The 12685-nt window shown below is 38.3% G+C and overlaps 1 protein-coding gene and 1 long non-coding RNA gene across 2 annotated transcripts; both read left to right on the forward strand.

The window, feature by feature from the left end:
• The first annotated feature begins 8387 nt into the window (after window positions 1-8387).
• On the forward strand, window positions 8388-9201 carry LOC121222398 (uncharacterized). Its single transcript, XR_005919684.1, has 2 exons — window positions 8388-8652; window positions 8924-9201. It is a non-coding gene; the product is annotated as an uncharacterized lncRNA (long non-coding RNA).
• A 1434-nt stretch (window positions 9202-10635) lies between these two features.
• On the forward strand, window positions 10636-12685 carry LOC107914296 (scarecrow-like protein 15). Its single transcript, XM_016843166.2, has one exon. The coding sequence runs from the start codon at window positions 10868-10870 to the stop codon at window positions 12518-12520; it is 1653 nt and encodes a 550-aa protein (XP_016698655.2). The 5' UTR covers window positions 10636-10867; the 3' UTR covers window positions 12521-12685.

A 12685-nucleotide genomic window follows, 5' to 3' on the forward strand; every position in this document is an offset into this window, starting at 1 on the left:
ATTTTTGTATCCTTTTACACTGAAAAAAAAACCCTTTTTACAGATTTTCCCCATCCCCATTTTACAAATTTTCTATGGCTTTAAATAGCCGAAAATAATAATGCAAATCCCCTCTTTTTCGTTATTCTGATATTGTCATCGATTGTTTGTTGCTGTAGGTTCAACATGCGCGACGTGCGCGGGGCGGGGAGGAGCGGCGCACGTGGAGGAGGCTTGCTTCGATCCTTGCGGCGGCTGGAAAGGGAGGCTCCTAGGGTTTCTGTTTTTTGGTTAAGCTTTGGGCTAGGTTTAGTTTGGGTCAGGTGTTGGGCCATTTTAGGTTTAGTTGGGTCTGTTTATTAGTTTGGGCCCGGGCATTATTGGGCTCGTACAGCTGCCCCTCTTTGCTCATTGTCGTGTAACGGGAATAGAGCAAAGACTAAAAGCCCAATTGTACCCGGTCTTACTGAGCCTCGACTTCTTCAGTACTTCTTTACTTCAAATAACCTCATTCATTCCTACTGCATCTTCAGAGGTATAGGAACTGGTGCTTCAATCTACTCCACTGCAATGTATGTTAGGGAGATAGGATTCGTATGTTGTAGCTTCTCAAAAGAACTAAATTTGCTATCTTTAATCTGCTCCACTGCAACTTCAGGGAGATAAGACCTGTAGCTTCAATTTGTTCTGCTACAACTTAAGGATAAATTTGACGCGATCTGCTCTACTGCAACTTCAGAGAGATGAGATCTGCGGTTTTAATCCACTCAACTGCAACTTCAGAGAGATAGGATTGGTTTCTTCTGTCTATTCCACTGTTGCCCCGGGAGATAGAAATACTGGCTTCAATGTACTCCACTGTAACCTCAAGGAGGTAAAATCCACCATCTTTGATCTACTCCACTACTGCTTAGGGAGACAATATCTGAAATCTTCAATCTATTCCACTGTTGCCCCAGGGAAGTAGAATTACTGGCTTCAATGTACTCCACTGTAACCATAGGGAGGTAAAATATGCCATCTTTGATCTGTTCCACTACTGCTTAGGGAGACAAGATCTGAAATCTTCAATCTATTTCGCTGCTGTCCAGGGAAGTAGAATTACTGGCTTCAATGTACTCCACTGTAACCACAGGGAGGTAAAATCTGTCATCTTTGATCTGCTCCACTACTGTTTAGGGAAACAAGATCTGAAATCTTCAATCTATTCTGCTGCTGTCCAGGGAAGTAGAATTACTGGCTTCAATGTACTCCACTGTAACCACAGAGATGTAAAATCTGCCGTCTTCGATCTGCTTCGCTATCTATACAGGAAGGCAAGATCTAAAATCTTCAGTCTATTCCACTGTTGCCCAGGAAGATAGAATTACTGGCTTCAATGTACTCCACTGTAACCTCAGGGAGGTAAAATCCGCTATCTTCGATCTGCTCCACTACTGCTTAGGGAGATAAGATCTGTAATCTTCAATCTATTCCACTGCTGCCCAGGGAGATAGAATTACTGGCTTCAATGTACTCCACTGTAACCACGATGAGGTAAAATCCACCATCTTTGATCTACTCCACTACTGCTTGGGGAGGCAAGATCTGAAATCTTCAATCTATTCTGCTGCTATCCAGAGAAGTCAATTACTGTCTTCAATGTACTCCACTGTAACCACAGAGAGGTAAAATCCACCATCTTTGATCTGCTCCACTGTCAATGCAGAAAGGCAAGATCTGCTAGCATCACTGATCTGTTCTCTGGGGAACATGACCTGTATAGTGAACCTAATTATGCCTAATGATTAGGATGTCATGATCATAATGAATCCTAACTAGACATGTATGAATGTCAATTGAATGAATGCAGAATGTCATTTTCTGAGAATGATCCCTTCTCATCACTTAGGTTATCATTACTCAAAGTTTATTAAAGTTTTATTGCCAATGTGTTATAACACCTTCTTGCTGAGCTGACGTCTCCAAAGAAACATTTAGTCAGATTGCCCCCCACTGTAAACCTCCAAGTTTGATCCACTGGGATGCAAAATTTGTACCATCTTTTCCCGTTTTAACCCAAGAGTAAAAGATTTGGCCTTTTTCTCAATCCTCTGTTATCACAATTCAAGGATACTGGATGTGAAACTTTTTGGTCTCTTACACCATTCCCAGGGTGTTGTACCAAATACTCATGCACAAATGAAGAAATTTTCTCCAAGAACAACTTCTTCTTATTATTCGGTGATCATTGCTTGCTTGTTCATTGAAGCTTTGTCACCAACACGACATCTTGCCATTTTGTTCAAATAATACTTTAGACAAGAAAATTCAAAGGGATAGTCTTGATTTAGACTCTTCTTTATCAGATTTCCAACCTTTGAACCTGGTGCGTTCTAAACAATAGTCCTATTTGAGGTTCCTATATTATTTAGAAGCTTTTAGAGTAATATGCAAAACTTCCCTTGTGAAAGTTTTATTAGTCTATTAATCATTATTCTAATGCCACACACTTGCAAAGAGAACAAAATGATGGATAAAATTGCATTGGTTCTGAGCATAGCTCAAAATGAATAAATTGTCAAGGATAATAAAGATGGATAACAAAGAAATTAACTTAGGAATGCGTATCATAGAAATGAATGAAATGTTCTAAGAATAACAAAAATGGTATAAGGATCAGGTGCCCCAGATATCGCAGCTTGAACTTCTCTATACAAACTTTTCGAAGACCATTCTGAGTTTAACATGTGCTTAGGAGATCTATAATACTTTGTCAATGCCCTAAGATGTCGCTTACCCTTTCCTATTGATTCAAGTATAGAAAGACCACTGCATGCCCCACTCTGATCAGTATTTGAGTTGCTCCGATAATCTCATGCCCCATTCTGTTCAATATTTGAGCCGCTCTTTTTGGTTTTCAACTCAAATCCCCTTTGGTCTAAGGCGCCCTTTGCGGTTTTCACCTTAGCCTCTCCATTTTACTTTTTTCTTTTTCATTTTCATCTTTTCATTTTTTTCGCATCACTTTTTTTTGGACTCAAACTTCCCTTTACGGGTTTTTACCTTGGTCCTCTCCTTCTTTAAACGGAGTATTTCCTGACTGAATCTAAGTTTACAGGCTTTGCAGGTTTATCATCCATCTCACTCAAAATCAAAGCTCCTTTGAGGAAAAAAACCTTCTCTATAATCATAAGGTTCATCCCAATTTGGCATCCATTTTCCTCCAATATATATTTTTTGTAGAGGGAGGATCTTCTTCAACATTAGGTCGCCATCGTGGAATTCTCTAGGGTAAACCTTTTGTTATAGGCTCGCATCGTTCATTTCTTGGTACATCTGACCATGATGAATAGTTTCTAGCCTTTTTCTTTCTATCAAGTTCAATTGATCACCTTGCGATTGGATTCGTTCTGCTTCATCCAACTTGCTCAGCCAATACCCAGAGAGAAAGAATTTCAACTTCAATAGAAAAAACGTGATAAACTGAAAAGAGTGGCATTGCCCCGGTAGATTTTTCACTGCACCATTCATGATATTCGCCTTGAACATACTACGAATTTTTGATATCGGGCAGTTGTTTAAATTGCAATGACAGTGCTTAACCTGGGCAATCCTGATATGACCATGCGTAGATATCTTTGAATTCTTGAAGTAACTCAATAACGTCTTGTTTTGTTTCTTCGGTCATGCATGCTCCATCAAGGTCACAGTCTCTATTGTCTCATTTGTTTCTCTTATTGCTTTACCATCCTCAACAAGTCAGGAGATAAGCTACAATTTATGACATCTTCAAAGTCATGAGATCCCTCTAAACACATGTCTCACTCAAAAAGAAATTTTGAGTCTGTAGCAGCGTCACTCATGTCATTGATATTTGGGGACCCATAGTGGGTACCAAAGAATATACAAAAGAATGTATGATGAATGAATGAATGGTTTAGCAGAAAAAATCCAAAAGAATGAAAAAAATCGTAAAGAATGAAAGAACATTTGCTCAAAGATGATTGCAATAATGTATTTCATTAAAATAATAATGTTCAGACGTGAGCCTATTTCACAAAGAAATCCTTATTGCTTCTAGGCTGAAAGCAACAAGTGTGTTCTGAACATTACTCTAACAGACTCTAAATACTTTAGGGGTTTCCTCTGCAGTCCCATTATTTAGAACACCTCTAAGGCGAATATCTAATAAGGACCCTTTTAATTGTGCCCGCATATATGGCATCGATGTGCAAATTTCTCACCACTTCTTCATACATTGCAGTCCCTCCATCCTCAAACATGATTGGGTAGCAGATTTCCTGCGCTAAACGAGTCATCAAGCTTGACAACGCCCATGTTGATGAGTTTTTCAACTAGCTTTTTGAAGGTAATGCAATTCTCGATTGAGTGCCCTGTAATTCCCGCATGGTAGTCACACTGTGCATTCGCATCATACCACTTGGGATATGGAGGTTGTGGGGGTTTTAAGTAAGAAGGGGAAACAACATGCGCATCAAATAAGCTTTGGTACAGCTCCTTATACGACATCGGAATTGGCGTGAACTGGAGCTTCTCAGTACCCGGTTTCACTCCAGATTCCTGTCTCAATGAACTTTGTTGACTAGCAACCCCCTTTCCTGGATGACTTACAGCAACTGATTTAGAATAACCTGTGTTGTTCACCTCATTTCCTCTTCTCCTTGAGGCTGACCACTTGTTACTCTCTTCCGCCTCAATTTTCCCGCTTCTTATAGCATTTTCGATCATTTCACCATTCATAATTATGTCAGAAAAACTTTTTGTAGCATTTCCTAACATATGCATAATGAATGGGGCTTTCAATGTATTAATGAACAGCATGGTCATTTCTTTTTCTAAGAGTGGTGGCTGAACTTAGACTGCGACTTCCCTCCATCTCTGTGCATACTGCCTAAAGCTTTCACTCGGCTTCTTCTCCATGTTTTGAAGGGTGATTCTATCATGACCCATGTCCATCACATGACTATACTGTTTCATGAATGCATGGGCCAAATCCCTCCATGAACCAATCGTGGTACGACTCAGTTGATTGTACCATTTAGATGCTGCCCCTGCAAGGCTGTCCTGGAAACAATGTATTAAGAGCTGGTCATTGCTAACATATCCTGCTATTCGCCTGCAGAACATGGTGATATGAGCCTCTGGGCAACTTGTCCCATTGTACTTTTCGAACTCAGGCATCTTAAACTTATGAGGGAGTACTAAATCTGGAACTAAACTCAGCTCTTTAGCGTCCATGCATCGATAACTTTCAGTGACCTCCATCGCCCTGAATTTCTTCTCGAGCCACTTGCACCTTTCCTCTAACTGTTTGGTAACTCCTCCTTTATTCTTTCCTTTTCAGCCACTTCATCGAAGTCAGGAATGGCAGAGTTAGCAGGGTAGTTTTCGGGGTTGAAGCCCGATCCAGTCAGAAAATTTGAGGCACCGGTCTGAAAATGCTGAGGCCTGATTGTGATAGTTGATTTGGGCGGGTATGCTTCAGCTTGAGCTCGCGCATGTAGAGGAGTAAAGCCTGGAGGATAGAGTAGTTCATCATCATTTCTCTCATCGACATTTGCCATGGGGCCCTTTCCTTTATCACTTCCCCTAGTTATCAGTTGGGTTAACTTTGCCACTATATCTTCTTGGGATTCTCGCATTTTCTCTGACATCTCTTGTTTCATCTTGTCTAACCGCTCTTGCACCTGTAGCTGAAGTCGGTCTTGCATCTCCTTTTGGCACTGTTCGAGTTTTTCCAATCTCTGATCCATGTCCTTAATCTTTGCTCGAGTGTCGTAACGGTGTTTGGTTGGTTGGCTGGTTTCCAGATTAACTGAGCAGTGATTTTAATTAATTAGGATCATTTAACGGTGTCTAATGTATATAATGTAATGAAATGCAAATGCATGAAATGAATGCGGAAAGAGACGTTGATTCATGTTCAATTCTTTACTAGAAATCTTCACTAGAAAACAAATCTCTTTACATAAAGCGGATATATATACGGCATCCCCCTCGTACTCCAAGCGAAGATATCGACCATTCAGATATTAAGATGCATCTCGCAAATTTGAACTCATTTTTGTTTGATCTAGGTCGCAACTCCTTGTTCACTCACGTTCATTAGCTTCTTTAAAAGATTGGAACGTTTGATGACTTTTGAATAAACTTTGGCAATTTGGATCCTCAGGTCATGCAGCAAAGTCGTATACTCCTCTTTGTTAGGCTATTACCTTTCGTGTCACGTTTTCATAGACTATACTCGAACAACCGTATTATCCTCCACCTTATCAAGAAACCCGTTTTCCCTGGCAAGTTCTCTATTAACAACCAAACGTGAATCAACATATCTTTTATATGATGAAATGCCATGCAGTTAAAAATGTCATGCAGCCAAAACAAAACACACAAGTTAGTATCATGCATAAAATCATAATTCAATATACACAGAAAATTATAAAAGCACCTATTCAGGACCCCTCTAGGGTTTGGTATAGCTCTACCTAGGGTAAGTTCCTAAGGTTTACTATATGAGGGTTATTTTCTAGAGTAAGGGTACCCGAACCAGCAGATTCCTCGATCCTCACCCATTATAGGCTCATGTGGATCGAGTTGAGTTCAGGAGGATACATTTTCCTATGGCTGCACGGAGATGAAAATCTCACGAAGACATAGGTACGGATGTATCCCGAAAGCGGTCCACTACCCTGCACGGAGGTGAAAACCTCACGAAGGACTAGTTTCTCGCTCCCACTTAAAGGGGTAAAACGGTCCATGTAATGCAAAATGCAAATACAAAGTAACCGACTTGATCCAATCATGCAAACCCCATGATAAAAATCAATGAATGCGAAGAGAAATCCTATTTTTTTAAAACTTTTAATTTTCGACAAAAAGACAAAACATAACCAATTCATGGCTCGACTCTCTAAAAGTCCCCAGCGAAGTCGCCAAGCTGTCGAAACCGTTTTTGAAAACAAAAATTTGGTTGTCGACTTTAAAAACAAAACTGGAGTCGCCACCGATCCTTTATTAAGGTGTGATCGGCCCACCTTAAAAATAATTTTGGTCTGCGAAATTTGAGAAAACAGGCTCGGGAGTCAGTTACGCACGAAGAAGGATTAGCACCCTCGTAACGCCTAAAATTGGTACCAAATTGATTTTTTTAATGCCTTGGTGTCGAAAATTTGAAAAGATTTTAAAAGGAAACTTTTTATTTCATGAACGAATTAAAATAATAAGTCATTCTTATTTCAAAGAAATAAAACACCACACCCAGTGAGTTAGGGCACAATGTTTTTAAATCTTCAAAATACCCAAATATTGCCTTTTGCTTTTGAAAATTCTTATTTCGAGAAGAAAATGTCATGACCAGTAAGTTAGGACCCAACATTTTGAATTCCCGAGAATAAGCTTTTATTTAAAATTTGCGAATTTATTGCAAAACAAATACTTGGCTTTCTAAATTCATCGAAAAATAATCACAATCTAGTAAGTTAGGACACAATCTTTCCCGAGAATCATGAATGCCAAATATTTTGGAAATTTGTAAAAATATGATGATTTTAATGCTTCGATAAAACCAAAATATATTTTCTTTAAAAAGTATAGTAAAAATGCTAATGTACCACATGAAAGCAATACTTTAATTTAAATTATATGTATACGTATTTTGAAAATCGTGAAAATAAAATAAAAGTATAAATGTATGGATATGTATATATATTTACAAAATAAAAGAAATGTATAAGTATATATAAATATATAAAATATAATGTATATAAAAGCTAAAGAAAGATAAAATACTAAAAAAGAATATATATAAAAAAACGTATGTATATCTATAGGCATATATATATGAATGTAGAAATTATGAAAATAAAGTAATATATAAAAAAGAAGCATACGTATGGAAGTAATAATACTAATAATAATATATAATAAATAATAGATAATACAATAATACAATAATAATAATGCAATTTAATCAAAAAAACCTAAAATCACAGATTAAGGATTAAAATGAAGAAAAACGGAATTTAAGGGCCCAAATCCGAAGATAGAAAGCACTAAGAGGGACCAAATCAAAACACGCGTGACAGGAGGGGACCCAAAGGGAGATTTTCCCAAACCTCTCAAACGCTGCGCTTTAAAAGGATCAAAATGTAACAAAAATAAAACATGCGACCCAAATTTAAATGAAACAAAAAAGATTTAGACACGCTTTTAAAAAGAGAGGGACCAAACGCGCAAATAGACCATTAGAAATAAAACACGCGGATCCTGAGAAAACGGGTCGGGTTGTCGGGTTTTCCCATACGATGTCGTTTTGAGGCCATTGAAGTTGGCCCCAAACGGCGTCGTTTCATAGCCCATATAAAAGCCAAATTTCCCTTAAAAAAATCCATTTTCCCTTTCTGTTTCAAAAGAACAAGGAAAAAAAATCTCCTTTTCCTCTCAAGTAGGCCCAAAATCTGGCTTAACTCCGGCGAGGATTTCGGTGAGAGCTCCGGCGCCGTCACCATCGTCGACCACCGCGCGCGGTGGCCGAAAATCCTAAAGTGACCCTTTTTTAAACCGTCTTAACCCCGGGGACTCCGATCTATCCTTAAAACTCGCTAAAAGCCTTCAAAGATCGGAGGAAGACCGAAAAACCCCTCGGTTTCTTCTTCTCCGGCCGTCAGCAAGGTAAGTCTTTTCCTTTTTCTTTTTATTCTTTCACGTATATAGGAAGTAAAACGGAGAAAAACAATAAAAGAGAGAAAAAACCTAATCACCTTAAAAGAAACTGATCTTTTCTTTTATTTTTGTATCCTTTTACACTGAAAAAAACCCTTTTTACAGATTTTCCCCATCCCGATTTTACAAATTTTCTATGGCTTTAAATAGCCGAAAATAATAATGCAAATCCCCTCTTTTTCGTTATTCTGATATTGTCATCTGTTGTTTGTTGCTGTAGGTTCAATATGCGCGACGTGCGCGGGGCGGGGAGGATCGTCGCACGTGGAGGAGGCTTGCTCCGATCCTTGCGGTGGCTGGAAAGGGAGGCTCCTAGGGTTTCTGTTTTTTGGTTAAGCTTTGGGCTAGGTTTAGTTTGGGTCAGGTGTTGGGCCATTCTAGGTTTAGTTGGGTCTGTTTATTGGTTTGGGCCCGGGTATTATTGGGCTTGTACAATTTATTTTATGTAAAAAAAATAATTATTAAATTATATATTAATATAGATAATATTTTAGATTAGGATGATAAAGATATTGAATTAGTTCAGAATTTTAATTTACATGTTTGAAAAGCACAGTTATATTCATAAATTCAACTATTGGGTTGTTAACATATATAGATAATACTTTCTCTTGAAATAAATTTTGACCTCATTCCTTCAGTTGAACAAGACCAAATGGTGACTTTCTTTAGAAACAAGTTTTGACCACCTTTTCTCGGTTGAACAAGATCAAAAAAACAATTTGATATTCTTTAGGATTTTTTTTCAAATATTTTTAGGAGATTTTTAAAATTTCTTCGAGTTCTTTGAGGATTTATTGGGATTTTGGAGAGAACTTTTAGTCTTCAAAATCTTCTCCCCAAATAAATATTTAGACTTCTAAACTTGTGAAGTTGTAAAATGGTCCCCTTTTATGATGTTGGTCAATCAAGTGAAAGAGAGTTAAACCTCTTTTAAATATAAATCTAAGAAATTTATATTTTCCATATATATGTACATTATAAAATGATTGCAGTTGTTTACCTTTGTTGGATTTCAGAGTATGATGGCTTTAAAATTCACTTCAATCAATCTTAATTGCATAAAACGACATCGATTAATTATAAATTTGAGATGAAATCCAATTTGTCATCGGGCATATTAGAGTTGTGACCATCTTTTAATTTTTCTCTTTGTGGCCATGTTTTGGTCGAATGTCTATTTTAAAATATGGGTTCCTCTCAACTTCCTTTTCCACAGATTTTTCATCCACTACAGTACAAATATGCAATACTTTGCTTAGGACCAACCAGAATATATTTAATTTAGCCTAAGGTTTGGTTTGGCTAACAGTTAGTAGGCACACAATTAATTAAGGATAGTTATTGATAACTATACAAACACATGCTATAGGAAACCAAAATAATATAAAATATGACATGACGCAGAATTAATTTAGACACAAATAAACACATGAGTATGTCAAGAATATCACAATTACTAACTTGTGTGCAAAACTATAATATCTTATTAGTACAAACATGTTGCAACACATTTTAAGAAAAGTTTTTTATATAAAAGACGGAAAAGTTCAATATTTAATGCATTGTTTTGATTAAATTTAAGGGTAAACACATTAATTATATATATTTGGAATCATGTTCATTTATGGTCTATAAACACTAATTAATTTGTCACCAAATTTCGAGTTTAAACTTAATTTTCAAAAGTAAAAACAATATTCTTATGTGAAATACAAATCTTTATATAAATAATAGGTAGTCAATAATTGATGTCACCTTCTATCCGTCTGTGTATGTTGGATCAATGTTGGAACTTTAACGAATTAAAAGAGGAAAAAAAAAAGTGAGAATCCTACAATAATAAAAACAAACTAAACAAAGCAAAAGCTTGAGGTTGAAGTTTCAAAGTTGATAAAAGACAGCTCTGACTTGTGTTGTGTCGAACATGTACATATAATGTCAATCGTCATCTTCATCGATGTCATGCCCTTTACCCCCATAAAACCTCCCCATTGACCCCCTTCATCTTCAATGCAAAGTTAACCTTTAAAAAAACCCCAGTTCGCCCCACTCCCTTCAAACCCTAAAATTTTAACCCCCAAAGCAGAAAAGCTAAGAAATCAAAGGCACAACTCTTTTGCTTCTTCTTCTTCTTCTTCTTGTTTTTATTTCTGTGAAAGGGATGAGAGTCCCTGTTTGTTCCCCACAAGGCAACCATTATCCGATCCCAAAGCCTGACCTCAACAATAACAATATTACTATCACAGCCGGGAACATCAGTTTCCTTAACAGTAGTGTTCCAGCGAGCTCATGCGAGCCAACATTGGATCTTGATCTCCGTCGAAGCCCAAGTTCGGCGGTAACAGAAAAGCCGGTTTCGAATCCTGCCGATAATTCTAATTGTTTCTCAGTATCGGGTCCTCATCAGCAGCAGGCGGGTCTTGAGTGGGACGAGCATGTGCTGCGAAACATGGATTGGGATGCCATCCTGAAAGACTTCGGATTAGATGATGAATCTGTGCCTGCTACCAAAACTATTCCTCCTCAGGTCATCAACCCTAGACTCGACAATCACATCCAAAACGTCCCCGAGTTAACGTCCTGCGAGTTGACTCATCACCCCCTCCATTCTGATTTCAATCTTTACGAATCTTACTCGAGTCTTAATCAAAACCCATCTCATAATAATTACTTTGATGTTTCTAATACTTGTAATTTTCATAACGTCGGCAACTTCAACTTGGGCTTTGATTTTCTAGAAGATCTGATAAGAGCTGCGAATTGTTTCGACACCCACGACTTGCAACTCGCGCAAGTGATATTGGATCGGCTCCATCAACGGCTACGATCTCCCTCGGGGGAACCGTTACAAAGGGCCGCTTTTTACTTCAAAGAAGCTCTCCAGTCTCTATTCACCGGGTCAACATGGCCGAATCCGGTTCGTTTATCTTCATGGAGTGAAATCATTCAAACTATCGAAGCCTACAAGTCCTTCTCTGGGATTAACCCTATCCCCATGTTCAACCACTTCACCACCAATCAAGCTCTCCTGGAAGCACTGGATGGATCAGCACCGTTGATTCACATCATCGATTTTGATATTGGCTTTGGAGGCCAATACGCTTCTTTAATGAGAGAAATGGCTGAAAGAAATGATCATTCTCGCAAGTTCATTCGAATAACAGCCGTGGTTCCCGAAGAATATAGCTTTGAGACAAGGCTTATTGAAGACAACCTTAACCAGTTCGCTCAAGCACTTAGATTAAGGTTTCAGATTGAGTTTGTTCTGCTCCCAACATTCGAGACCATGTCTTTTAAAGCTTTTAAGTTCATTAACGGAGAAAACACGGCAATCCTTTTATCTCCGTCAATTTTCCGATGTCTGGGTTTACAAGTAGCGGCCTTTGTGAGTGATCTTAGGAGGATTAGTCCAAGCGTCGTCGTTTTTGTAGATAGTGAGGTGTGGATGGAGTCAGGGACGACGACGTCGTTCCGGAAGAATTTCGTGAACTGTTTGGAGTTTTACGCCATGATGTTTGAGTCGTTGGACGCTGCGGGAGGGGAATGGGTGAGGAAGATAGAGACGTTGTTATTGAGGCCGAGAATATTTTCGGCGGTGGAAGCGGCGGCTAGGACGGCGGCGCCGGCCTGGAGGGAGGTGTTTTGTGAGGCGGGAATGAGGGCGGTGCGTTTGAGTCAGCTGGCGGATTTTCAAGCTGAGAGTTTGTTACAGAAGGTGCAGGTTCGTGGATTCCACGTGGCGAAAAGACAAGCCGAGTTGGTGCTTTGCTGGCACAAAACTGCCCTGATTGCCACGTCAGTTTGGAGGTGTTAACTGTTAACGGATAAGTGTGTATATTAACTTTTTACGGTGTTTGGGATCTTTTTATGTTTTACTATTTTCGAGGTATCGTGGCAAAATTACTTTAATTTTTGTTCAGAAATTATAATATAATTTTGATATAAGAATAAAATTACATTTTTCCCTTTAAAACTTTTT

Source organism: Gossypium hirsutum, chromosome D10, assembly GCF_007990345.1.
Source record: "Gossypium hirsutum isolate 1008001.06 chromosome D10, Gossypium_hirsutum_v2.1, whole genome shotgun sequence".
In the NCBI taxonomy this organism is placed as follows: domain Eukaryota; kingdom Viridiplantae; phylum Streptophyta; class Magnoliopsida; order Malvales; family Malvaceae; genus Gossypium; species Gossypium hirsutum.

Coding starts and splice junctions, on each gene's coding strand:
- LOC107914296 (XM_016843166.2), top strand. CDS start 10,868: ATGAGAGTCCCTGTTTGTTCCCCACAAGGCAACCATTATCCGATCCCA.